The sequence below is a fragment of the Melospiza melodia genome, chromosome Z, assembly GCF_035770615.1.
Source record: "Melospiza melodia melodia isolate bMelMel2 chromosome Z, bMelMel2.pri, whole genome shotgun sequence".
Taxonomy (NCBI): Eukaryota; Metazoa; Chordata; class Aves; order Passeriformes; family Passerellidae; genus Melospiza; species Melospiza melodia.
The window spans coordinates 35009811-35035768 of record NC_086226.1 but is presented as its reverse complement, the minus strand read 5'-3'; the positions used below and the strand labels follow the sequence as shown (position 1 = coordinate 35035768).

Genomic DNA, 25958 nt, shown 5'->3' with positions numbered 1-25958 from the left:
ACTTTTGAAATTACTCAAGGTGTATTTTTGAAACACTGCCATGCAACAAAATAAGGTGTACACTTTCTCCGCTCAGAATTTACCTATCAGCAATTTCCATTTTTCAAGGTGGTAAGTTATTGGGCATTTGTCTATATTGTATGACTGATTCAACTGTTTCCTGAAAACTAAGGAAATATTCTAAGTTTAAACCACATCTACCGTCTATTGGACAGGCCCCACAATGTTCTGCTACTTTCTCTGATTAACACCAAATATTGTGCTGGTGCAAATATTAGAAAAAACAATATATCTCCTGGGTCAAATATTCGCACCACTGAAACATTTTCTGTCTGTTTCTATATGCTGCTTCAAAAACCACTTTTGCTGGTTAAAATTCCAGTGGGAGGGGTTGACAACCTGCAGTCACAGTAAACGTGATTGATTTTTTGTTATCGTTTTAAGCAGTATCTCTTTATTAGCACTACACTCCATTATAGAATTGGATATGTTTTTGAGAGATTAATCTAACAACTGAAAACTTTCATACTACCTGAACCAATATGCACATTCAGCAAATTGTTTTATCTATGAGTATTTATTGTCAACATTTTGGGCTTTTCGCAGGTTTAGAAGTGACAGCCTGACATCAAAACTGGCTGGTATTTTATTAAAAGCAAGTTAAGAAGTCTTAAAAAAAGAGAGAAATATAGCATTAAACCTTAGGTCAAGTAATATGCTTCTTTTAAGCATTTTCCCCTCTTCAAAAATGGAATAAAAGTCAACTGCTTGCACAACTCCAGCCCAGGTAAACTTCTCTGCCACCTGCCAACATCTGCTGCTTACTTCAGAAATGACACACACCTTGATCTGGGTTGTGATTTTATTTCCTATAACCAACTACGAAGAGGCATGTTCTAGTTATGTTTATGTTTTGCTGGTGGAATTTCCTGGTTTGCAGCAAATCCTTTTAGTCCTTTTCACTTCATTTTAGACCAAAACTGATCACCCATTCCGTGTAAATTTGAAAATAAACTCCTTCATAATCAGTATTTTCAAGCACGCCATATATATACCAGTTGATGCAGTAGTACACACAGCTTACCAAACAGCCCGGCCTGGCCACTATGAGGAGCAGAGCCTGCAGCATTTGTAAGCATTACTTATGAATACCCAATTATATTTTTAAGGGGGTTGTCTCCACTCAATTAGATTTCATTTCCCCAAGGATCAGCAAAATATGTTATGAACAAGCCACTGAACCTTATGAAATGTTTCTACAGAGGTAGTCAAATCTGACTACCAGGTGATTAGTCAGATTGTTAATCACAGTCAGCAGTAAAATGGAAATTGTGTTAGCAATAATTACTTTTTTGAAGTGGCAGCATTGAAGGAAGACAACGAGTCTGAAGCAAGTAAATTAGTCTGAAGAGCCTTCAAAACGTGTATCTTAGTTATTAAGGTGCTGCTTGTTCTAAAAAGATGTGGCATGTTCAATGTTCTAACATTATGAGCTGCAATTTAGGAGCACTACTAGAGTTTGGAATTGAATAAAAATTAAGAAAAGTCAAGCATACTAAACAGTATTTAGTATTAACTCCAAACTGGTATCTGTGTTAATATGATGTAAAGAAGCAATTTCATCATTGCCGAATCATCAGAGAGAAAACCATATCTGTTACAATTTTTAGCTATGACCTGTGATTCTGCTTAGGACTTTGGCCTTCACTCCAGATTCCTTGGCAGAACATGTCTGAACACCTGACTTTCCCTCCTGCAAATCCTCTAAGGCTTAGGAGGATCAAAATCATAGAGTAGTTTGGGTTGGAAGGGACCTTAAAACCATCTAGATCCAATCCCTCTACCATGGGTTGACACCTTCCACTAGACCAGGGTACTCAGAGTACCATCTGAAACAGTCTCAGTTATTTAGGGAAAACACACTGGAAAAAGCTGATGAGTTATTTGTGCATGCAAATATTTTGAGGAAAAAGAAGTAGACAGGAATGACCTGCTGTGCTAGGGTGACATTATGATGTTGGTATCCCCAGTTGAGGTGGGGAGAAGAAGGAGCACAGTTTTGTTATCTGCTGCACTCTCCCCCACAGTCTGCTGGAACACAGAACTCCACTGTTGTTGTCTGGGCACGGACAAGGCAGAACACAGTGCTGCTTTTGCTTTCCACTGGGGCGTACTCTGGGCAGTGGCCTTTCCCAGCACCGGAGGAATTGATAACAGAGTGAGGACCCACAGCAGAGACTTTCCGAATTCGTCATCTCTTCAGAGCAGCAAATGAGTTTTGTCATCTGGTATTGTTAATTTTGTGTGCTGGGGAGTGCCTTGCCTGTTAAATAAGCAGGTTTTTTTTCCATGTCTCTCTGAGGAAATTTTTCTGAACCGGCTAGGGAGAGGGGCCTTGTGGGTTGGCTGAGGGGCCTGTTTTGGAAGTTTTCACCCAAATTTGCCCTAAACCAGGACAGCTGCATGGCATGTTCTTCTCTGGAATTGTGGAAGCCCTTCTCAGTGAAGGCAGAGTGGGCAGAACACTCCCTGCCCATCTGCCAGCTGTGCAACAAGCAGTCGCTTCCCTGGGAAGGAGTGGGGCTCTCTCCAGCAGCCCTGCCCACAAGGGCTACTGGGACAGGCACCCCACGCTCCCTCTGCACCTCCTGGGACACAACCGTGGCTGAGGTCTCAAGCACACAGCCTGATCCCAGCACTTGCTCACAAATGAGGCAAAATCCTCCACCACTTCACTGCAGGGTGGGTGGGAGGCCACGGCCTCACTGCTGGCAAGGCAAAGGCACTTTGTGAGAACATAAGACCATGCTCACAGGTTATCCAACCTGAAAACATCCTTGGAAGTTAGTCCAGTTGTATTTTACATGAGACAAACACCTCAACTATTAAATAGAAGTAAGTTACAGCTTGGATAAATTTAGTTTCTAAAGCTGAAAAAGATTTAACAGATTGCAAAGACAGCACATGAGTTATTAACACTTCAGTTAGGCCAGGGGCCTAAAAATGGGCATCATTGATACAGCAAAGCTGATATTTTGAAGATTGAAACAGCAGAATTAGTCCTCTCATTTAACTCTTATCAGAGGCAGAAAGTTCTTCTTCACCTTAATCACTGCCTTTTCTGAAAAGTAAACTGATAGCATTTTAAAGTATTCAGTGTGCCATAGGAAAAAAAAAACACCCCAACTGAAATTACTTTTGCCTTGAAAATCAAAGCCCAGAATACAAGAGAATCCAAGATCCTTCCTCAGGAGAATTTCAGAAACTGTACCTTACTGCTTTGGCATCAGGCAAATTGCTATATTTGGTTTCCGTTCTTTCCCTAGAGCCTAAAGTTAAAAATTTCACTATCAAATTGAAAAAGAGCTATAGCTTGCTGCAGTTATAACCCATATTCTTCCAGTGAAAATTTAATCCTATGTCTAAGGGTTTAATATATAATGATTGTATGTAATAGTTTTTCTGCTGTTTCAAGCTGAAATTTCTCCACTTTGAGTACTAGATTGCTTATGGCTGCAGATGGACACTTGTTTGGCATTGTGCTCATTGACAATGGTTGTCATATAAAGAATTATGATAACAATGATTGTTTTCAATTATAGTCCAAGCCTCAGAGAAATATCTTCCAAGATCACAAGCCAAACACCTAGTAACAAATTTAACTTGTTCCCTAATGCATATGAAAATGAACACATGCACTATACAAAGACATTACTCAGAAAGTTAATCACAACTTCTTGTGCTGTTATTAGCTGAAAGCACATCCATCAGCCTTGACAGGGTCTCAGCCACCATCGTGCATTAACATAAACTGCAGTTAACACTCCGCCACATGAGGTAACGGGGGTGGAAGTGCTCTGAGAATGATGCAGGCAGGCCTGCCTCAGCCAGGATGAGAGACCTGACTTGTGAGAAGCTGCATGGGGAGCAGGGTGGCTTGGCCACAGAGCAGAGAGCAGCCTTTAGGCCAGGGCTGGACTACAGCAGTAGGACCTGCCTCCCTCTGAAACTCCAGGGAGTGCCATTCGGCACAGCACAAGAGATTCTGCAGAACAGTGGAGGGGCAGCAGTACTGCTTGCTGCCAGGACGTGTTTCTGTACACCAGGCCATCATGCCAGGTGGGGTCAAAGCTAGCAAAGGTGACCAGATCTGCAGAGATTTTATACTGAGCTAAAAGCTTGGGGTGTCTGCAGATTAACTGTCCAACAAATCCAAACACAGTCAAAAGCTCCCAGGTTCTGGTAATTGTGGTTCACAACTGAATGGGACCATCAGCACACTGAGTCTCCTCCCTTGCAAGTGCCAAATGTAACCAGATAAACCTCTTAATTATGAGATGATGATGGTGGATGATTGAGGAAATGAGATACATATAACATACAAACAAAGAATAGCAATTCTTCTGGTAAACCTCCCTATGCTAAGCTAAAATGCAGGAAACAACGAGCTGAGTTCTCACACAACTTCTCCTGACAGACGCTGGCAGCAGGGGACAGGAGAGGTTTCACATTTAGAACTGTAAGAGCCCAAACAGTCTCTGATAGTAATGCCAAAGGAGGAGAGAAAGATGAGCCTTCCTCTACAAACTGAGAGATGGTTTCAAGAAAGATTACTCCAAAAAGATCAGTAAAAAGGTTCATATTATTAAAAGCATCTGGTAATCTAGTAAGATTGTCAAAAGGTTGTAGGTGTCTTTAAACAGCTAATCCCCTCTGGAAAAAAAAAACGATTTAACAGCTGAATCATCCCTTAGTGAGGCAAAGTTAACTTCAACTTTAAAGGTGGAAGATCGGTACTTAAAAGGAAAAATCTGAAAATGGAAATCAGATTTTTCCTCCGACTCCTACCTGCAAGGTACAAAAGACAAAGGCACATAGAAAGGAGGAGCTTTATCCTGCAGGTAACTAATAAATAATTGAAAGTGAGCCTCTTGTTTGTAAATAGTGATTATAACTGTGACCATTTTGGCTTAAACATTTTAGTAACAATTCTGAAGTATCCTCATGACATGTCTTTGCTGAAAAAACAGAAAGAATTGAGATACTGTACATGGTAATCTTAAGTAGTCCAGGTACGGCCACAAATTAACTAGAATTAATTGCTCATCTACCTCTGGTGAGTTTCTTTGTGTTATGACAGCTAAAAGTGAAATAGAAGTAACTCAAGAAATTAATTTCTTGGTAACAGAAAAAAAGAAAACTTGGTGATAAAAATGAAAACTCACATCTTCAGACAGAAATATATACTGATTTCTCTAACAATTTGAACACAATTTAAGTGTTACAAAGTTTTTTTCTCTGAGACAATCAACTCAAATGGGAATTATTTTTCTCTCATGAAGGAATATTTCTGTTTACAGTCTTACAGCTTTCTAAATCCTTCTGTTCGTAAGGTTGAACATACAGTCTAAAAAAAGCAATAGAAAGGGATAAAGTTACAGATCTACAGTATTAAAGGAAGCAGCTCCTGAGACTGAATTATAGTGCTGAATTAACAGATGCTTCCCTTCAATATACATTAGTCAGTTCCTTCAGACTGCTGACTTTATGACGTACCTTTGTGAACCAACAGCATGGTAAAGGGTACCAAAAATGGTACTACCTAGGGGAGCATATACCATGTTAGGAATCATAGAAATGTTAGATTAATGATAGAAGCCTTAATTAACCTTTTGTCATTAAAAAAAAAAAAAAAATCAAAATAGCATAGTTTAGGAGCAACAGCAGCAACTTTTTTTATTCTTTTGTATCAAGTTATTTTCTCCTTTCATTAGACTCATCCATACAAGACCCAAGGCTAGAGTTCTTTCATATTTTTGAAATATAAATTTGACATAGAAAATCTTTTTTCTGCTTATTTAGAAGCCTTGTAAAAATTCTTGTAGCTGGGCAACTATTTCTGTATCCACGGTTTCCATAAGGGCGTGAAAACCTTGTTCTCCCAGTAATTCCTGCTGTGCCTTTAACTTCTCATAGACGAACTGCTGCAGTGACACAGCGTGTACTGGGTCCCTCAGCGCAAGCTGTGGAAAATATGTAAAATAAAAATAGATAACAATGCAAAAATATTACTATATGACTTACACATTTTGATTATAACCCCAGCTCAAGAAAGAAATCTACTTTTATTTTCTTCATATTTACTTGAGAAACAAGAGGAAACACTAGTGCAAAACAAAGATCAAATTAATTATTATCAAGGCAGATATCAGTTTTAAACTATTTGAAACAGTGTCAAATCATGAGTCTTACACTTTGCTCTAAGGTTTAATGCTTTTACAAGATAAAATAATTTCAAAGCTACTTTATTAGTTACTGATGAATGAGGTTCCTGTAACTCCTAAAAATCAGATCAGATCTTATCAAGGACTTTATAATGTTGGCATGCACTATGGTCAGTTTTATTTATTAGTAAGAAAACAAAACACCGAAAAAGTCAAACTTGTTTAGATAATATAACAAACAAAAATAAACTGTCCACGTGTATAAAGTATAGCCACACTTCAGTACTGATACCTGTAGACCTCAAAAATCTATCTGGATTATACAATTTTCTTTTGGGCAGGGAAAGACAGGATATTTGTTACTATTTTCCCACGTTAGTTGCCTTTTAATAGCAAAAATAGGTAAAAGAAGAAGCTACATTGACAGAGGATGTACTGCTAATTTTAGTCAGCAGACACATGGGCAGGCTCAGGGCACTGACAGTTATGCCACATTTGTCCCTCAGTCCACCAGGCTGGGAAGGAGGGGATGGGAGATGGGGACACCTGGTGCTTGCTGTATCAAAGAAGTAGGATGTTGAAATTAACGGCAACTAATGTAGACCTGTGATCTGTTCATCTTAGTGTCAAACCCAAACAACACTACTGTTTATGCTGGAAGGCAAACTATATAAACTATTTTGCTGTTTCAAGGTAAGACTTGATAATTTTATTACCTATGATTACCACAACACTATTTCGAAAGGGGAAGTAAGTGCAGTACTTACTTGGTACTCTGTAGGAGGATTTTTTTTCAGTAAATGTAATTTGAATCTGTAGAATATAATAGACTTTTCTAACAAAATTTCTAAATCACAACTAATCTAATCAATATTTGCCGAAGTTAGTAGCATTTTTTTCCTGCCTTGCCAGGCAAAGAATCTGCCAGTTTCTGAATGATTTGCATTTGTTCACCTAAAACTGTAATTTGGGACATACAATGCATTTATACGTAGTTTCTCTAAGTTCATAGCTCTGAACAGTCATGTATAAAATTACTCTAGGAAAGACTGCACAGAAAAACAGGTATTTAAATACAAGTGTTCTCATCCTTGTGACCCTGACCAAAACCACTCAATCATATTCTCCACAACTGGGACAGGAAAGAAAATATAATGAAAAGCTTATGGGCTGAGGTAAGATCAGGAAAGATCACTCACCAGTTTCTCACATGAGCAAAACAGATTTGACCCCGAGAAGTTATTTTACCGCCAACCAGATCAGGATAGGGTAATGAGAAATGAAACCATCTTAAAACACCTTCCTTCTTCCTGGCCTCAGCTTTAATCCTAAATCCTCTACCTTCTCTGGAACAGCTTGAGGGACAAGGGAATGGGGATTGCAGTCATTTTATCACATGTTTTCTGTGCTGCTTCTTCCTCTTCACACTCTCACCCTGCTCTATCATGGGGTCCTACCCACAGGAGACAGTACTCCATGAACTTCTCCCACAAGAAGTTCCATGGGCTGCAGTCCTTCACTAACTCTTCCAGCGCCGATCCCTTTTTTTCCATATGGTGCAGTCCTTCAGGAACAGGCGGTTCCAGTGTGGGCTCCTCTCTCCATATGGCCACACTCCAGTGTGGGCTTCCCATAGGGTCAGACTCCTTCAGGCATCCACCTGCTCCAACTTGGGCTGCGCATGGATCTCTGTAACCCCAGGGACCTCCATGGCTGCAGGGCCACAGCTGCCTCACCATGGTCTGCACCAGGGGCTGCAGGGGAGCCTCAGCTCTGGTGCCTGGAGCACCTCCTGCCTTTCCTTTCTCCCTGACCTCAGTGTCTGCAGATTTGTTGCTCTCACATATCTCATTGCTCCTTTGGCTGCCTCACTGCTCAAAGCAGTAGCACTTGAAGCCAGTAAAGACTTCTGTAGTATGAGTAATGCTTGCTGCTACCATCTGTAAGTCAAATGCGACTTAAGAGTCTTCAGACTTACTTAAGGAGTTAATACACTAACTTGTTTTCATTCAGATAGTCATATCAAAAGTATTTCAGGTAAATAAAATAGTTTCCTGCAACAAGAAGTTGATTTTCTTTTCCTCTACTTTTTTGTAACTAGTATTCAGAACTAACAAAACAAATGAAATAGTTTGATATAATGAGTTTGTCAACAATATTCGACAGACAGCTGCAGTCTTCACTGATTAAGCAAACAAAATCATAAGTTTGGAAGAACAGTAAGCATAGTTGGCGAAGGACTATATACTAAGTATGTATGCTGAGTTCCTAGGTGTGTGGCCATAGCTGAGTTATTGAAATGCGACTGACTCTGATAAGACAAAACAAATCTATTTTCCAGTTAAAAAAACCACTAGTAAATTCCAACAGCTCAGTCAAAACAGCTACAGACAGGAAACAAAAATTTGGCAAGTAATTGATTATTGATTATTGAAATGTGCCTTATGATGCTAGGTGGAAACATGGATTTGACTATTTTTTTAATCTTGTTACTTTACAAATTGATCTTGACACTGGCTGGACTGCAGAAACCAATCTTCCACCGCACTGGCTGTAAACACGGGCTTGAAGCAGACAAACAGTTCAGAGGTTTTGCTGATTCCCTTTGGGTTGTTCTTGATTTTCTTATCACATTTTATATTTATTCCCTCTTTTACTTTACCCGTGGTACCAGCTAATATAGTTTTCTAAGTTTCATGTGAGTGTGTGCACTACAGAGAGGAAAAAACTTCCATCACACAGAGGTAGGAATGGGCCCAGGTACTGTTTTGTTTTTAATCCTGTTTCTAAAATCAAATGCTAGCCGTTGCTTTTGAAGCCATGATTAACAATTCTGATTATTATCTGACACTTCTGCTATAAGTGACCAGCCCAAAGGACCCGTACAATTTTGAAGTAAATAGCCAAGTGTTGTGTCTCAATTTCTGCGCCATCTGCAATGCTATATATCTCATTATTTCAGTTGGGATTCAGAATGAATTTATAGCAAACATTCATAACAACTGCAGTTCACTTGCTTTCACAGCTGCAAGAAATTACATTAAAAAGAGTAAGAATACAGTGTATACTAAAGTTAGCTGAAAAAATGACAGTGTAGAAGGCTTAAGTGAGAAATATATCAGGAAAAATTAACTAAATATAAGAATGAGAAGACTAAAATAGGCAGCTATTCTTACAAAGAAGGCTTGAAAGGAGAAAAACAAAGAATAATGCTTAGGAATCTAGAAAACAGCAACCATGGAAATAGTTAAATTTAGACTATGAGATTCAAAACGAAAATGAAGCTTTGATGTTCATGTATGATAATTTATTCTCTGTAAACTTTACAAGAAAACAAAGGCTGAAAATATGTTTAAGCTTAACATTAAAGAGAAGACGAGGAAAAAAGCTCAAGCAATTCCTTAGGGAAAAAAGGAAAGTGACATGCAAAGGAAGACATATGTAAGAGAAGATAGACACAAGGGAAGTAAATCAAGACCTCTGATGTGTGGCTTTTAGTTTGGTGAAGCTCCTCCTTATCCAAGCACATTTGTCATTATTCAAATGACAACTGATGTCATACTGCATGTCACCCCAGAACAGTCCCCTCACTGTAACTGTGTACCTCGGCAGCATATTGGTATGTTGTGTAATTAAATGATACAGCATAATTCAATGTGCCCTGCTTTTCATTTTGCCTGACATATCCACACTAAAGGTAATCCATCACAAATCTAACAAGTCTAAATTCCTCAACACATATCCAAACTATTGAAGTTAACCTGCAACAGAAAACTTAACATCTGACACAATGTTATTAAAACTTTAGCCAGACAGCAATGTAGTCAGAGTACATTCAAAAGTAATGAAAATTAACTTTTGCTTTTTACATCTGATTAACAAACAAAACATGTCTTTCTTCTCCCTGTTGATCTATAGATATATCAATCCCTATTCATAACAATAACAATATACACATATATATCGAGAGATTATACAAAACCACAAAGAATAAATATCACTGTGCAACAAACAGCTAGAATTTAAGCTCATAAGCAAGAAGGAAATTTAACAGAGTCTAGAGATGCTTTTAAGAATAACAATTATAGAACTGTGTAGTACGGTTTTAAGGACCACTGAAAATTACATTTCTGCATTTTGTTTAAATATGAAATTGCAAGACACTAGGAATTTCTCTTAAGGCATTTCTAATAGCAGAAGAATATGGAAAGGTTTACATTTTTTTAAAAAAGACATATATTATATTGCTTTTATATGTAAAAGAAGTTACACAAGTATACACTGGCTTCTTTGTAAGAGTTCTTCACATTAGAAAAAAAATCTATGCAGGCACATTGATTCTTTTAAATATAAGAAATTTGGCCTGCCATGACATTTCAATAAAGTTTAGCTCTCTTCTTTTTTCAGTAAATTCCTTCTATATTGTGTTAGTATTGTAATACCCAGATTTTGTGAACAGATGATGTTTATTTTGATAACAGTTATGAAGATGCAAAAGGCAAGCAGAAGCCTAAGTGTTGTGGTTGCAAGGTTTGGCAGTAAACTTCCTTTTTTTTGATTCAAAACATGAATTTTCCAAGAACAACAGATCAACCAAACCTAAAAAGAATTTAGTGTGACAGAAGTGCAGCACATAATCAGGTCTGTGACTGAATAACAGATCTAAAACTTACAATTTTTTTCCTTTTGTCTTGTTCTGTGGGAGGTTCCTCAACTTCTGTAGCTCTGGGCTCTTCAAAATGAAACATTAACATGCAGCTAAAAATGGGAACAAGAAGAGTTTTAATATACATTATCATTAAAAATTATTTTAAAACACTTTTAAAAACACAGGACAGATAGAGGAGTTTGCTGAAAGTCAGGCAAAATCTGATCACAAGTAATTTTTTCCTGAGAACAGTGAATCTAAGGAAGCCTGGAATGCGTGTTGTCTGTCACCTCCACCCATATACCAATCTCAGTTATCCTTCATGTTTTAGCTTAAGCTGTGGGTTTAAATGCATTTGTGCACATGGCTTTACATGGCTTTAAAAAAAATACAGAAAACCTACTGTTCTTTACAAAAAATTTCCACTCCTTTTCAAGAAAATGCCGTACAAGCACTCTATACAAAGATTGCAAAGATGTCTTGTGGTATCCATGTTTTTCTGTGAGGTCTTTGTCAAAAGGACCTGAAAACTAGTAAGGACAGTGCTATTCTACAGTAAAATCTGCAAGACACTGAACAAAGGTTTTAAACTCATTTTTTACGTGCCTCAAGTGGCAGGTACCCATATGTAAAATTAACAGCCATATTTTAACTTTTATTTTTGAAGTATAAAACCAGAAAATATGAAAAAAATTCAATTTAAAAGCCAGAGATTTTCCTGCCTGCTGAAATTATTTGAATGGACTTAATAAAGACATTAATGACAGCTATCCAATAGAAAGCATGCCTTTCATTAACTTTATATGCTCTATGCTGAAACATTAGACAAATATTCCACCATTTTATCAAATCTTTTCCTAAAATTTCTGCCTTAAAACCCGAAACTATTTAAAAAACAATCAGGTGATGACAACTTGCCACCATGTATCAGGTATGATTTAAGACACAAAGGACACATAATTCACATATTACAAAGCACCAAGACAGATGCAGATTATTGTTCATTTTCAGTCCTGCATTACTGTGCATTTTTAATTACTGCATTCCAATAGCATGTGAAATACTCCATCAACTAATATGAAAAACCCATTTTAATGTTACTAACATGAAAAAAGGTTGTGATCTTATGTGTTTTTATTTGACTTTTTATGAAAATGTTCAGACTTATTCTGTTTACATATTTAGTTCTATTAACATGTACTTAGAGCTGTATGAAACACTTGCTAAACGGCATGACAAGCAGGGTCAAATACTAACATGGAAGCCATTTTTAATAAAGGGATTAGTTATTTCAAAATAGTATATCAAATTGCATATCTCCTCTGCTTACAAAGGGCTGCTTGCATCTCAGTTTATTAAAGGAAAAGGAGAAAAAACTGTCAATGTCAACATACAAGACTGAATTAACTTTTTCAGATCTTCATTAATTTTAGGTACCACAGAATCCCAAACACAAGGAGAGGAGAGAATAGAAGAAGAGATGGTGATACAATTAGGAAAAATCTGAGTGTTGGTAAACAAGTCTAGAGCAAGGGAATGCTCCCCATTCCAGAAAATTTGAGCTTTGTAAATTTCTCTCATAATTATCCCAACAACGTGAAATATGAACTCTATGAAACCCAGCTAAGACAGTGTAAACATTTCCATAACCTGATTAAAATCAAATATAAATCTAAAAACTCACAAGGCTTTTACTGCTTCCAAAATCTCACTGCTCTAACTACAGCAGTTTCTTTAAAATTCCAGTTTAAATATATTCATTTGAAGAGATTAAGTCACTTAAGCCATTGCCATCGTTTAACCTTTACAATCTTCCCTGTACATGTTTACCTCACTCTTCTACCTTCAGTGGCTAAAGTTCTATAGCATTTCAGCTTTGATCTCCCCTTGTTAAACATGCACATAATTTTATTTCCTGCACTACAATATTTAGCTAATATGATAATCAGTGGACATCACATTATCTTTTTTCTGAACCAGATCGGGCTTAAGCCATTCTTCTTTAGTTTGGAGAGCCACAACAGTGCACATGATTTCAGATGACTGCTCTCACTTTACTTCTAAATGATGTCAAGATATATTATGCAAAAGTCAAAATCTTTCAAACAGCTCTTTCAGAAACTGCCAACATAAATATGTCCTTGGTTCAGTGTGACTATATTTTATGAAGTAAAAACAATGCCCAGACTTTGGAAAAGTAGTGACAAATTCTACAAGCCTTCAGGTTTAAAATTTGAAATGAACTAGGATAAAGTTGAGAACTATTTTCAACAAGTACCAGCAAAGCAACATGTTTAGAAATAGAAGGGCTCTGAAAGATTTTCTCTAATAGTAAACAAAACACAGTGCCAGACATTGTGCATATTCCCAGACTTTGGACTTACATCTTCTTTACTAAGAGTTTGGCCGAAGTACTTTGGCAAGAAATTCTTAGGCATAGTTCAGGCTCAGTGTGAGTGTGGACTGCTCTGAACACACAGTTGTGTGCATACCACCAGTTTTAAGTGGAGAAGAACTAAATAGATTGCATTCTGGCTGTTCTGTGCCACCTAGTCTCAGTGGCAGTGAACATCCCCTTAAGCAGTAAATTAATTAGCTCAGATAGAGTCTGTTCAATCACCATGTAACGATCTGAAAGAAAATGCTTGATTCTTTGCATCAGAGCATCAGTAAATTCTGTTATTACAACTCTCCATTCTAAAAGTAAGTAATCATTACAGAGATAAAAATGACATTAAGATGTCTGCCCAAAAAATATCTTACTGTTCATTAGGTTGGCTTTTTTCCCCCCAGCTTTGATGGGCTCCAACCAGTAACCAGGGAACCATCAGAAGATGAATGAGTGTGATGCTGGGTGGCAGAACACCACCAGGACACCTCCATCATCCACATTCCTGCCACAAGCAAGCTCCAACTCCTAGCTTGGGAAACTTTTGAGATATATTCTGTAGCAGTTACATGTGTTACATGGAACAAATGAAGAACTCTTCTTGTGGGATATGCTTCTAAGTTCTCCAGGCTGTGAAATATTGTACACTAGGTAAACTCACATGAAGTTCATGTCACATTCAAATAAACTCTGAACTACCTCTAAGCAAGGGTGGTCCCTATCAATACACAAGATTGTTATATTGAAATTTTAGATGCAAAAGTCAAGTAAGCAAAAAGCGAATCTAAGCATATGAATGTTTTAAAACATCATTGAGTAGATAACTTAATGAACAATATAAAATTATACTATCATTTTAAGACCTCTTTCCCCATTGCAAATATTTTCTTTTAAGACCAAAAGCTCCGTGTCTTCCTAAAACACTCACTCTTGAGAAAATAGATCTCTAACAAGCATGTCTTAACTGCCTACAGAATTTTCAAATGAAAATACTTCATATAAAACAGTACTGCTACTGTTAAACCCTGTTTAAATTAGATTTTCCGCTTACTCTTTGTATGTTCCTGTTTCAGGATCTTCAGTCATAACATCATTCAGTCCTTCCACTGAAATGTTGATGATACCACAAAATTTATCTTGGATAACACTGTAAAAGAACAAAATTTACTTTGGATAACATTGGAAAAGAACAGGAAAGTGACTTAGCTAAAGGAACTGCACAGGAAATTTGCTCAATTTTGGAGTACATTTATTGAGAGGTATTTTCCTTGTTTACTGCTTAGCTGAGCATGCTATCAAGCAGCTAATTCAGTATACTGTTTAATTACAAAAAGGCTTCAAAATATACAAGAAACATTATTTTTAAATATAATAGAACTTAGTGTGCCACTGAAAACCTAAAAGTAATTGCAAATGAACAGAAGGAAATACACATTAGCAATATCCTTGACATTAGGAGTCAAGAAACTGAGTGGGAAGGGCATGCTCCTGCCAACAGGGAAGAGAGTAGCGGCTTCTACTCCCGAAACATTTAGAACTTTTCTACCATCACTCTTCAACACATAAACCTACACAACCCCTTGAGCAATGGCTGCTTGTAAAGAAGGTACACTCCCCTACTTACCTGTATTTCTTCATTTTCCAGCTGACTGGGGAGTCAGCTCCCCAGAATGGGTGGAAAAACCCTGCAACCAGTTCTGCAAGAAAGTCACTTTCCTGACTGTACAGAGAAAGGGCAACAGGATTTATCTGTTTAAACACAGACAGCTTCTGCCATTTGACACATAAAGCTATTTAAGACTAATGCAAAAGTCTGGTAGATATCACTTGGGAGTTAAAAGACACGAGTACCTTTACTCAGCATGACCTGAGGGCTTGACTAGACAGGTCCACAACGCCCAAAATGACACTGAACACATTTACATTTGCCCCTGCCTTGAGAAAGGATGTGCTGGTAGGGTAAGGGCATAGCAACAAGATCTCCCGTTGACACACATAGTAGGGGACACCAGCTCCTCGTTAATGGAGAGCAGCCAGCTGCTGCTTCTGCTCCATTTCCTGCTACTGTGGATCTAATGCCAGAGACATGCTGTTGTAGAACACGGGTTCTCAGACTCCTACTCCATGAACTGCAAAAGCATGACGACAAACTGCAAGGGAAAAGATGTTCATCTCAGGAATACCTCCAGCTACATGCAGCAAAGAAAGAGAAAGGACCGAACTGGTGATCATAAACTACAACCCTTTTCCTGGGACTGCCACTGACTGATGCACCTTATTGCTCCCTGTTTGGAATTTCAGGCTTAATTCTCCCAAAAAGATGCTGCTGATGCTGCTCCCTAAGAGGCAGAGGCAGAAGCAGACACATTGCGTTTATTTATAGGCATCGAACATGAACATATATTGTACTTTGTAGTTGATAATTGTTTTAACACAGACAAATCTATTTCCTAATATTCTTTCATTTCCTTTTCTTATTTGGGGTGAAAACTGAAGACATGGATGAACTGTAGCCCCTTACACAACAGCAATTGCTTTTGAAAAATTTCTTATCGGACACACAACAACATTTTATACATATGACAAAGAGCTAAATAACAATAGATACCTTAGAAAAAATGCTTACCACATTAGAATACTAAGCATAGAAAGTATTTCTTTTATGTTTGTTTTGATAAAACTGTAATCTCATTCATGATCCTTTCTTTCAAAGGGATTAGTTTTTGTTCCCTTTTTAAAATTCAGCTACTCTTGGTATGCCAGAATCTGAAGTGTATTTTGCATATCAGTCTTGAAACTCTTGAATTCCACAAAATGAAAACTGACATGATTTCTACTGCCTGATTGCCAGTTATGTATTTTAAAAGACATTTAGTTCTTTGCCAAAAGGCTTCCCCATCACATTCAGAACAGCAAAATGTTACATGTTGTGAGAATGAATCTGTTAGGTTCTGAGACAGAGCAGGTTTCTTCACCAAGTCAAGGGTCCTGCCTAGCACATCTCCATTAAGATTCTTTTGCCTCATCCTTGTTTTTGAAACACATCTTTAAGAATATACCTAAAACAGTTAATATTTTCCAACATGAGTAAGGTTAGTATTTCCCAACAAGATGCCCTCAGAGTCACATCAATAGTAGATAGGAAGCATTCAATGGAGAAAAATGTGAACACTTTGAGCCCTGGAGAAGTGTATGCCCTGTTCATACACACTATTCTCTTAATAATACAGGATGCTGTCCAATATCTGTATTATTTCTTCCTTCCAAGTTGCACGAATCCCAGAATGGATTGGGTTGAAAGTGAGGTCACCTAGTTCTGACTCTTGTTGCCATAGGCAGGTCACCTTCCAATGGACCAGGCTGCTCAAAGCCCCATCCATCCTTGCCTTAAACACTTTCAGGGAGGGAGCATCCACAGCTTCTCTGGGCAACTCAGTGCTTCATTACCCTCACAGTAAGGAATTTCTCCCTAAAATCTAATCAAGACCTACTCCCACTTTTAAGTCATTCCCCCTTGTCCTATCACTACCATTTCTGATGAACAGTCCCTCTCTGGCCTCCTTGCAGGCCCTTTCAGAGACTGGAAGTTTGAAGTCAGGTCTCCACACAACATTCTCTTCTCCAGGCTGAACCACCACAACTTTCTCAGCCTGTCTTCATAGGAGAGCGTTCCACTCCTCTCATCAACCTCGCGGTCCCTGGACTTGCTCCTGGAGTATCAGGTCCTCCTTACGTTAAGGGCCCAGACCAGGATGCAGCACTCCAGCTGCGGTCTCATCAGCACAGAGCAGCAAAAATATTGCTCTTCACAGTTACCACAAAAGCTCATAAGGAAATCACTGATTTCTTGGAAAGAATATTCCTATTTTATGACATAAATGAGAAATAGTACTTCACTTCTTTAGTGGAAGATTCATGAAAGTGTTTTTGGGTTTTTTTAAGGAAAAAAAAGAATGTAGAGCACCTTTCAAAATGTAATTTGCTTGCAGCTTTCAGTAAATATAATTCCTTTACTTTGCTTTTTTCTCCTCTTTAAATGGGACATACAGTTTCTTTCTACCAAAGACCCACTGGAATATTTACCAAGTATGGAGCCATTAAACACTGTGACTATTCCTAGAACACAAGACACACGCTGGTGAAAAATAAAGATACCACAGACTCACGCTTTAAAAAAAGAAACCTCGAAGTTCAGTGGCAATATAAAATTATAAAACGCATCAGGCCTTATTTTCATAGATAAGAAAGCATGCCATGTCACTCAAAGTAATACCTTTTCAAAGAGACTAAAATTAGCCTACTTATTTAAAGAAATAATTAGAAAATTCATGAGTGGATACAAAGAAGACAAATGCTGCATTTAGATGAATTTTCAGAACAGAGGAGTTAATATGTTTCATCCTAAAATCTTAAACCTGGAGGAAGACACCATTTAAGCAGTTCCCCCATTGAATTGCATACAATCCAGATTAGCAATGCAACAAACAAAACCATCAGGCTACAACTGGTTTTATATCTACCCAGTCTTCCTAAATTATTGGCACAAAAAATGTTTTGGTAGGCAGCAAAAGTAAAAGGCTCACAATTGGGACTAAAACACTTCATAATCCAGTTTCAAAGATATAAGCACTACTTTTTTTTTTTATTACAGAACAGATATTTTATGCTGCCTGTTAATAAAATTCACCTCACCAACAGAAAACAAAATTTAGCATTCAAGGCAGCTTCCACAAAAATAATCTCAAAACTTCAAAATAGAAGTTTGCATAAGTTTTTAAATAAAAGAATAAAGGCTTTGCAAAGGACAGAACAGACCCAATCTATTCTGAAAATAAAAAACATACTTTGTTTGGTTTTTTTCATTCTGTTTTAATTTCTAATGCACACGGCTCTATGTACAATTTATTATCCTGAGGTTTTATGTGAAAATTCCTAATTTTTACTTCACTTACATAGCAAACTACTGGAGACAAAAGTTTGTCATCATGTTAAAACATGTCCTGACATATTTTTAGTGATGCTTAAATAAAATGGATCCCATATCTACTTTGCATATCCCTCAGAGAATGAGAAAAAAATCTGTATGAGAAAAAAGACTTTTTCAGAGATAAAAGAAAACATTTTCTGCTTTTCTACATTCACCAGGATGATGCAAACACCAAGAAGAATTTGATTTCATATCTTTACTAGTTTACATATTGAGCAAGTTTAATTCTTTTTTCTTATCTCATTAGCCAAGGAAAGAGGTGGAGTGGGACAAGCAGAGGTTACTCTGCACATATTGTAAGTGACGTAAATGATTATTACACACACACACACACACCCTTAGGAGCTGCACAGTTCTAGGGAGCTCCTAAAGCAGTGAAGTAGCAGCTAAGACAGTATTGCCAGGGGAGTCCTGTGACTGACCATAAACCTGATCTTCATGAAGCACCACTTTGCTTCACGAGGGCAGATTTCACTAAGGCTTCTAATTATTCCCTAGTGATTTTAATTGACATATGAACCACATGTGTACATTAAAGAGTTGGCTTCCTCAAGTGAACATTCAAATACAAAAGATACTGGCTGCTAAAGAAAGGCCTTTCCCTCACAACTGCATAATAAATCTCTCAGTGCCTTGTCAGTCTAATCCCTGTGTCGGCAAGCTGGTAATTCGAGGATATCTCCACTCCAAAGGATGGCTTTCAATGGCTCTAACTCTCTGCTGCGCAAACAGCTGTGACACCAGTTTCCTTTCATGTTCCCCCACTACAGATGGTGAGAGGCATACCTGGCAAACAACTCCCACAGCAGCTTGTCAGTGAAAAAGATGCATCTACAGAGAGAAGCTCTCATGCCTTTCTGTAAAGAGCAGCTGTGGAAATCAGAGCCTAAAATAACAGAGCTGCTCTCTGCTAGATTTGAGAATTGAGAATTAGGTTTATTCAGTTTTTAACCTTTGTGAATTAGCAAAACTCCTCTGTAAAAAAGGCGTAGCAGCATTTCTAGCAAGAGAAACTTAACTAGTTTCTACTGCATTTGAAGTCCACTATTTCTGAAGGCATTCACATAAAATTAAAAATTTAAAATTATAGCACATAAAACTGCAGAACCTACTACATGCAATCATTGATTGTGCAGTTGTTACTAAGTGAAAACAAAATTAATATTTATCACAACAAATTATGTAGGAGACACAGAAGGTAACAAAAATGAGTTGATGTGAAAGAGACTGCAGTGGATTAGCCTCTGGAGAAAGGTGCATAAATTACAGCCAGTGTTTTCCCTTCCTAAAAGCATTTGCCCATTATATTTAACATCTGATCTTAAGTTAGAAAATAATTTTAAAGAATAGTTTCTACTCAAGCAATACTAAACAGTTTAAGCTTTTGTCCAATAAGCTGAATTGTGTGTTCCCTAGAAGTATTTGATCTATAATACAATAAATTACACACAAATACAGTATTATTTCATTACACTAATAACAAACAATAATGAAGTCATACTTGCACTTTCACACCCACTCAGTGCAGTCAAGATTTCTATATGTCCTGGTAGTAGAAAATAGATTTTTTTTTTTCCCTGCTGGAAAAGAACTGCAGATGGACAAACAGGATGACTGGGATCTGCACAGCCCAGAGTTACAGCAGCAGGAAAGAGAGGAGAGAGAACAAGAATGCTGAGGGCAGCTCTGGCTCAGCTGGAGAATGCAACAGGCTCTGGGCTGGAGCCTGGAACAGCAATATGCTTCTACACAATTTAAATCAACACCACAGAGGAAAGTCTATCAAAGCATTGTTCCCCACTTTTCTTTGAGGAAAATGGTCTAGCTGTAAACTGTGTAACTTATAAATGTGACCAAAATCTCTAGGGCACAGCCTGTACAAGAAAAACAGCATCTACAAAAATAAGTAGATTTTACAACATCAGACTATTTGGCACATAGTTTTATGACATTTAATTCCAGAAAAAAAGTTTGAATTATAGTATTAACAGAAAAACAAAAATCGTAGACATTCAGGTTGAAAATAAAGCTACAGCATACTAGACATGCCCTGACAACAACAGAACACTAACATTTGAAATAGAAATAAAAAGTTATATGCAAACTATAAAAGAAAATATCCCTATTTTGAAGATGAAGCTTTAACTAAGAACACATATCTGGACCTGACACCTTCAAATAAAAACCAATATGTAAATGTTTTCAGCTCTTAATTTAGCATTTACATTTACACTTACAGTGTAGTGTATTTCTTCAATTTGTACCTCTTATCTAGCTAAAAAGTCCCTAAGAAATATTACTACATAGATGACATAGATGATGATCTGTTATTGACGATAATTAACCAGCTCTATTACTTTAGACATAATAAATTTGGTCATCACACTTTGGTAAATTTCAACAGCATTTTGGTTTTCCTAACTCCAATTTAGGGTATTTCATAAAACCATAGAGATACATGCTAATAAAAATCACTTCAATATAAACATTATACAGACTGAACACACAACTTTGTATATTACAATATGCTATGTGTATAAATAGAATTTGTATAGTTTAAAATTTTTCTCTTGCTCATGAATTTGAACATGCTAACTGTAAATGTGGGGGGGTTTCCCCTGTGCTTTATTTAATAGAGGAAGAGTATAAACTCTATTACAATAAACACATGAAACACTTCTGATTCCCCAAGATTTCTTGGCTTCGTGATCCTACTAAGAACTGATATTTTGCTTGCTGCACAACAGCTATGGAATTTCTACAGGAATTTACATCATTAAGTATGGCAAAATAAATTAAACTGTACTTTATACTACATGTACACTTGAGCATAGGTGAAAAACTACTACAAACAGGGACCTAGGTTAATAAACTTATCCATGTTAGGCTGAAATGACATATAATGAAATAATCAATAAATTTCAAAACATTCAGTAAGCAAATGTTGACGCATAACCCAAATTGTGCCATTTTCCACAGTTCTATTAAGCAGTTGATTTTAATTGGTAAACGTATTTTTACAGAATTGAGCTCTTGATTTCTTGACCTTTCATATCACAGTTAACACCAAATCAAATGAGATAAATTACAATGATGAATGTTCGAACAAGATGACCTGTGCCTGACTTTCTGATACTGTTCGCTTGAGCAGCCTTATTTGGTCCAGTTCTGAATGTTCCACTGATTTCCGAGTTAGAGACTGCACTGAGTCAGTAATGTTGTATCTGCCAGGCTGATAAAAGCCATAATATTCTATACTCTTTTCCCCTGAGTTTTCCAGCACCTTTAGTTTTTGCCTAAACTGAATAATTTTACAGGTTAAGAACAGGATAACAGCACAAGCCAGCATGAAAAAGGCTAGTAAAATATCAAAAGCTTGATTCAGCTTTTCAACCTGTTGTGTACAAATCTGGGTTGTTTTTACTGATGCAGGAGAAGGATCCGTTGTAAACAACCATTCTTCTTCTACATTTCCATTAGTAGGTATAATTTTTGCTGGAATTTGCACTGGTAATGTTGATAACACTGTAGCTGCCTGTGATGGCACTTCAACAGCATATTCCTGATAAGGCAATGGGGTAGAAGATGTGGCTGCAGTTCCCTCCCAGAAACCAATATACTTAGTTTCTGCAGTGACAAATTGCTCCAATGTGTTGTGCCTGTTCCCTTTATGCCAGGCCATCAGCAGAGTGGTAGCGCTGTGACGCACCACGACAGATCCCAGACTTGGGGCAGAGCCCAGGCTGGCAGTGGGGCCAATGCAGTTTGAAAACCAAGCCCATTTCATATAATGCAAAGGTCTACCACGCATACTCTGAGGATACTGACAGTGGATTTTTGCAGAAACAGAAGATGATGCTAGCCAATTAAGTAATGCAAGCATTTTGCAGCTGCAGTTCCAAGGATTAGAATGTACCTGCAGATGAGTTAGAGATACTAAGGGCTTGAGCACTTCAGGTTGTAACTCTGTGATATTATTAAATGCTAAATTGAGTACTTTAAGTGACCGCCCCATTTTTTCAAAGGTACCATTGCCAATACTGCCTATTCTATTTCTGTCTAGCTGTAGATACATTAAATTCGTCAATAAGGTAAAAGTGCTGGAATTTATAGTTTCTAAATCATTATAACTTAAGATTAGCTGGCTAAGGTTGTTTAATCCAAAAAATCCGTTTACAGCAACACATTTTAGCTTGACATTTTTCAAAGATAGATATTTAAGCTTATTAAGTCCCTTAAATGCAAAAGGCTGAATTGATCCAATGGGATTGTGAGACAAAGAAAGTCTTTCAAGATTTTTGAGCCTTCCAATGGCATTTGATGGCACAAGTGGTAAGTTGTTACCTTCAAGAAACAAATATGTAAGATTTTCAAGATGATGAAATGCTGCATCTGATATCCGTGAAATCTTATTATTTGCTAGGTTTAGTGTTTGGAGACTTATCATTCCCCAGAAAGTCCCACTTCCAAGGACACTGAGACGATTTCTTTGAAGTGTTAAATATCTAACAGAAAGAAGATCACTAAATAATCCTCTGGGAAGAAAAGCTATTTGGTTATTCTGAAGATATAAACAATGAAGATTGGAAAGGCCTTCAAAGATTCCTGGATCCAGGCGTTTAATATGATTGCTATTTAGATGCAAGTAGCACAGTTTGGGGAGTTCCACAAAAGCTTTTGGGTGCACATACAAAATACTGGAATTATCCATGTGGAGTGCAGCAAGCTTCAGAAAGCCTCTTAGATCATTTGGAGTGACATGTGATATATTATTCCCACTGAGGTAAACAAGAATTGTTGTTTTAGGAAGGTTCCAAGGGATGCTCGAAAGCCCTGCATTACGACAGCTAACTTGTCTCCCTGTGCAGAGCTGACAAGCAGATGGACAGCCAAAAGCCTCCTTCTGGAGCAGCAACCAAAGAAAACAATTAAATATATACAGGAATGCTCCTGGGCAGGATGAAGAACTTTGCAGAACACACATATCCCTGTCTTTGGCCTTCTTAGTCCTCTCTGACTTCACTATTAGAGATAAAAAGAAGTATATAAATATTATTAATTCAAATATATTTATTATATATATTAATCATTAATAATTATTTGGATCTATGTGTACAGTCTTAAAAATATTAGCATTACTCTCAAAATTGGTATTTTACATATTATTCTTTCATGCCAAAGAAGGAGTTTAGATCTCCAATTTACTAACTGGACTTCACTGCAAAAGATTTTTCAAAGTAAATGCACAATTACATAAATATACCGGTAACTTAGCCAGAAAATATTCAATTGGCTGTAGCATAAAAGTATCTAAGCTGCCAAAATAACAGCTTCTATTAATTTAAAAATACTATATATTCTCTACTTCTCATAGCTAACCATCACTAAGAAATGTTTCAAAAGCATTCAAGTAGAAATGCCAACTGTAAATAAGTTACATTTTACTGGCAGATCACTTACAATTTGAATTTTACTTTTATAAAGCTGAGTCACATTTAAAAGAAATAGAAGCATTTCCTTACCCCAAATCTGAAGTTCATTATTTCCGTTATTTTGCTGTTTGCAATCCGCTAGATTATGTTATAAACTGACCAACTTCACTCATCTGGGAAACCTTGGTAAAGCCAGTATTGCTGTGTACTACAACACTGACATTTTTGCCCCAGGGTTTGCAACAGTTTGCTCAGGAAACTAGGAAAGAAGTGCCTGAAGTCAGGTTGCCATGGATACAGGAAACCCTGGGACAGGAAGCCATTTTATCTGTGCTTCAGAAGTATTGTTAGAAAGGAAATCTCAATGATTTGTTTCTAGAAAACCAAGAACTATCTTAGTCTGTAACTGCTGGGTTTTGTTGTTTGGGGATTTTTTTTGTTCTTTTTCTGTTTTGCCTTTTTTTTAAAAGTCCACTGACTTAACTAGGAGAGCTTACAAGATTATTATCTTCAATCTAACTTTCAGAATAAAGCACAACTATTTGTAACAGCACTATTGCATTACCTGTAACTCCCTTATCTTTCAGCCAGAACCTGAAAAGCTTTATTAAATTTGTAGCAGCACTTACACTGTTCCCTGTCTACAGAACCAAACTGCTGCCACATGCACAGACATTCCAGTGGCCTGGACAAGAGGGAAAAGAAACACTCTGAAGGGAAGAGCCCAGTGTCTCCTGCCCTCTGACAAGGCACAATCTGCCAGCAATCCCACAGAAACCTATGAAATCCTAGGATATGAGATTCACATGATGTGGCACTAAGCTGCTATGTACTTGTATTTCTGACCTGACCCCAAGCACTTTGTAAAGTCTCACTTTAGGCCACCCTTTTAAAACCAAATTTATTCACAGAGGACTATGAGATAGTTTCCGGTTCTGAGAGCCACACCTTTCATGCACAGATTTCATTTCCTGCAGTGTCCCCTGTGCAGAAAAAGACTACATGGGCTATAAACATCCCTCTGCTTAAGGACCAGAGATTACACCCTCAGTTTATCCATCACAGTCAAGAAATACTTGCAAAGCTCAGTCACATCAGTCATCAAAGGAGGAAAGCGGAGATTAAGCCTACAAATAGCAACATAACTAAAACTCCATTATTTTACTGCAACGAGACCTTCTGCTCAGCAAAAGAAAGATGACAAAGCCCATCAGTAGCCACAGCCAAAAAAGAGGCACAGCAGCAGGAGAATCAAGTCCCTTCCGCTACAGTGATCTCACACAGGAAGCCTGAGTTCACATAAGGGGTGAAATGTAACCCAAATGTCTTTGTCTATATAATCCAATCTGAAATGCAGGACACAGATGAGAAAGGGAAGCAGAATAGACAAAGACATGCTTTTGAAGAAGCTTTCTTCCAAATACATAGTCTAAAATAAGAAATAAAATAAGTAAAATTGGTCCATGGGCCATTTTTGACAAAGCCTGTATCAGTTACAACCCAGAATTAGAACTACATTTGTTTCTTTTTTTCTGAGACCAATAGATCAATAGGAAAACTAATTCTTCCTTAGATGTGAATATTTATTTTCACACATATTTTTTCACAGTATTTTACATAATTGTTGACATTATGAGAAAAGTAAAATAAAATGTCATGTCATTTACTTAAAGGGAAAACACCATATAGTCCACAGGAACAATGGTGAAGCATCCTGGATGTGGGGAACAGAACAGTAAGTGTAAAGGAAAAGGATTATCAATAGAGTCAGATGAGGGGAAAATCAGAGACAAGCAAAGAATGCAAAGTGACTTCAAACAGGAAATTATGTTCTACCTAGACTTCACTGCCTATAGTCCCTTTATATTGAAACCTATATGTGTAAAAAAAACCCAGACAAAAAAAATTATTCTTCCAAGGTCTGCTATATGAAACAACCCTTTATAGCTACAAAATGTAAGTAAAATTTTAAAAAAGAGTTTTCAAAGGCAAATGTTCATAGAGCTCTCTTTTTGAAAATGTCAGAAGCAACACAGTTTGAAAAACTAAAGCAATTAATGAAGCTCTACAGTATATCAGATAGCATGAAAATTTAGAGGAACCAGTAGAGCAGTGGCCAGATAAAAGAAAGTTGATGACCAGTAGTAACTAATTGGCTAAATGTCTCTGTGGTCTTGCACTGAAAGTATCTTATGAATATTCACAAAACTTTTGCTTGAACCCTAGCTCCACTGTGGTTCTGACCACACTAAGGACTCTTCTGATAGTTGAATCCCAT

The 25958-nt window shown here is 37.3% G+C and overlaps 2 protein-coding genes across 4 annotated transcripts in view; both read right to left on the bottom strand.

Annotated features, from left to right (window-relative positions):
- Positions 1-25958, bottom strand: part of IPO11 (importin 11) — a 114555-nt gene that overhangs the window by 25539 nt on the left and 63058 nt on the right. For 2 of the 3 annotated variants that reach the window (XM_063180718.1, XM_063180717.1), the window contains exons 30-31: positions 14313-14408; positions 10898-10982 (exon numbers count right to left, since the gene is read on the bottom strand). In XM_063180718.1, coding sequence (XP_063036788.1) covers positions 10898-10982; positions 14313-14408 — 181 coding nt within the window. Of the gene's footprint in view, positions 1-5710; positions 6024-10897; positions 10983-14312; positions 14409-25958 lie in introns of those variants that run through there. The other variant, XM_063180716.1, reaches the window with a different exon arrangement.
- Positions 14415-24121, bottom strand: LRRC70 (leucine rich repeat containing 70). Its single transcript, XM_063180722.1, has 2 exons — positions 23771-24121; positions 14415-23270 (listed from the first exon to the last, which is right to left on the bottom strand). Exon 2 carries the CDS (start codon positions 23230-23232, stop codon positions 21334-21336), a length of 1899 nt encoding a protein of 632 aa, XP_063036792.1. The 5' UTR covers positions 23233-23270; positions 23771-24121; the 3' UTR covers positions 14415-21333.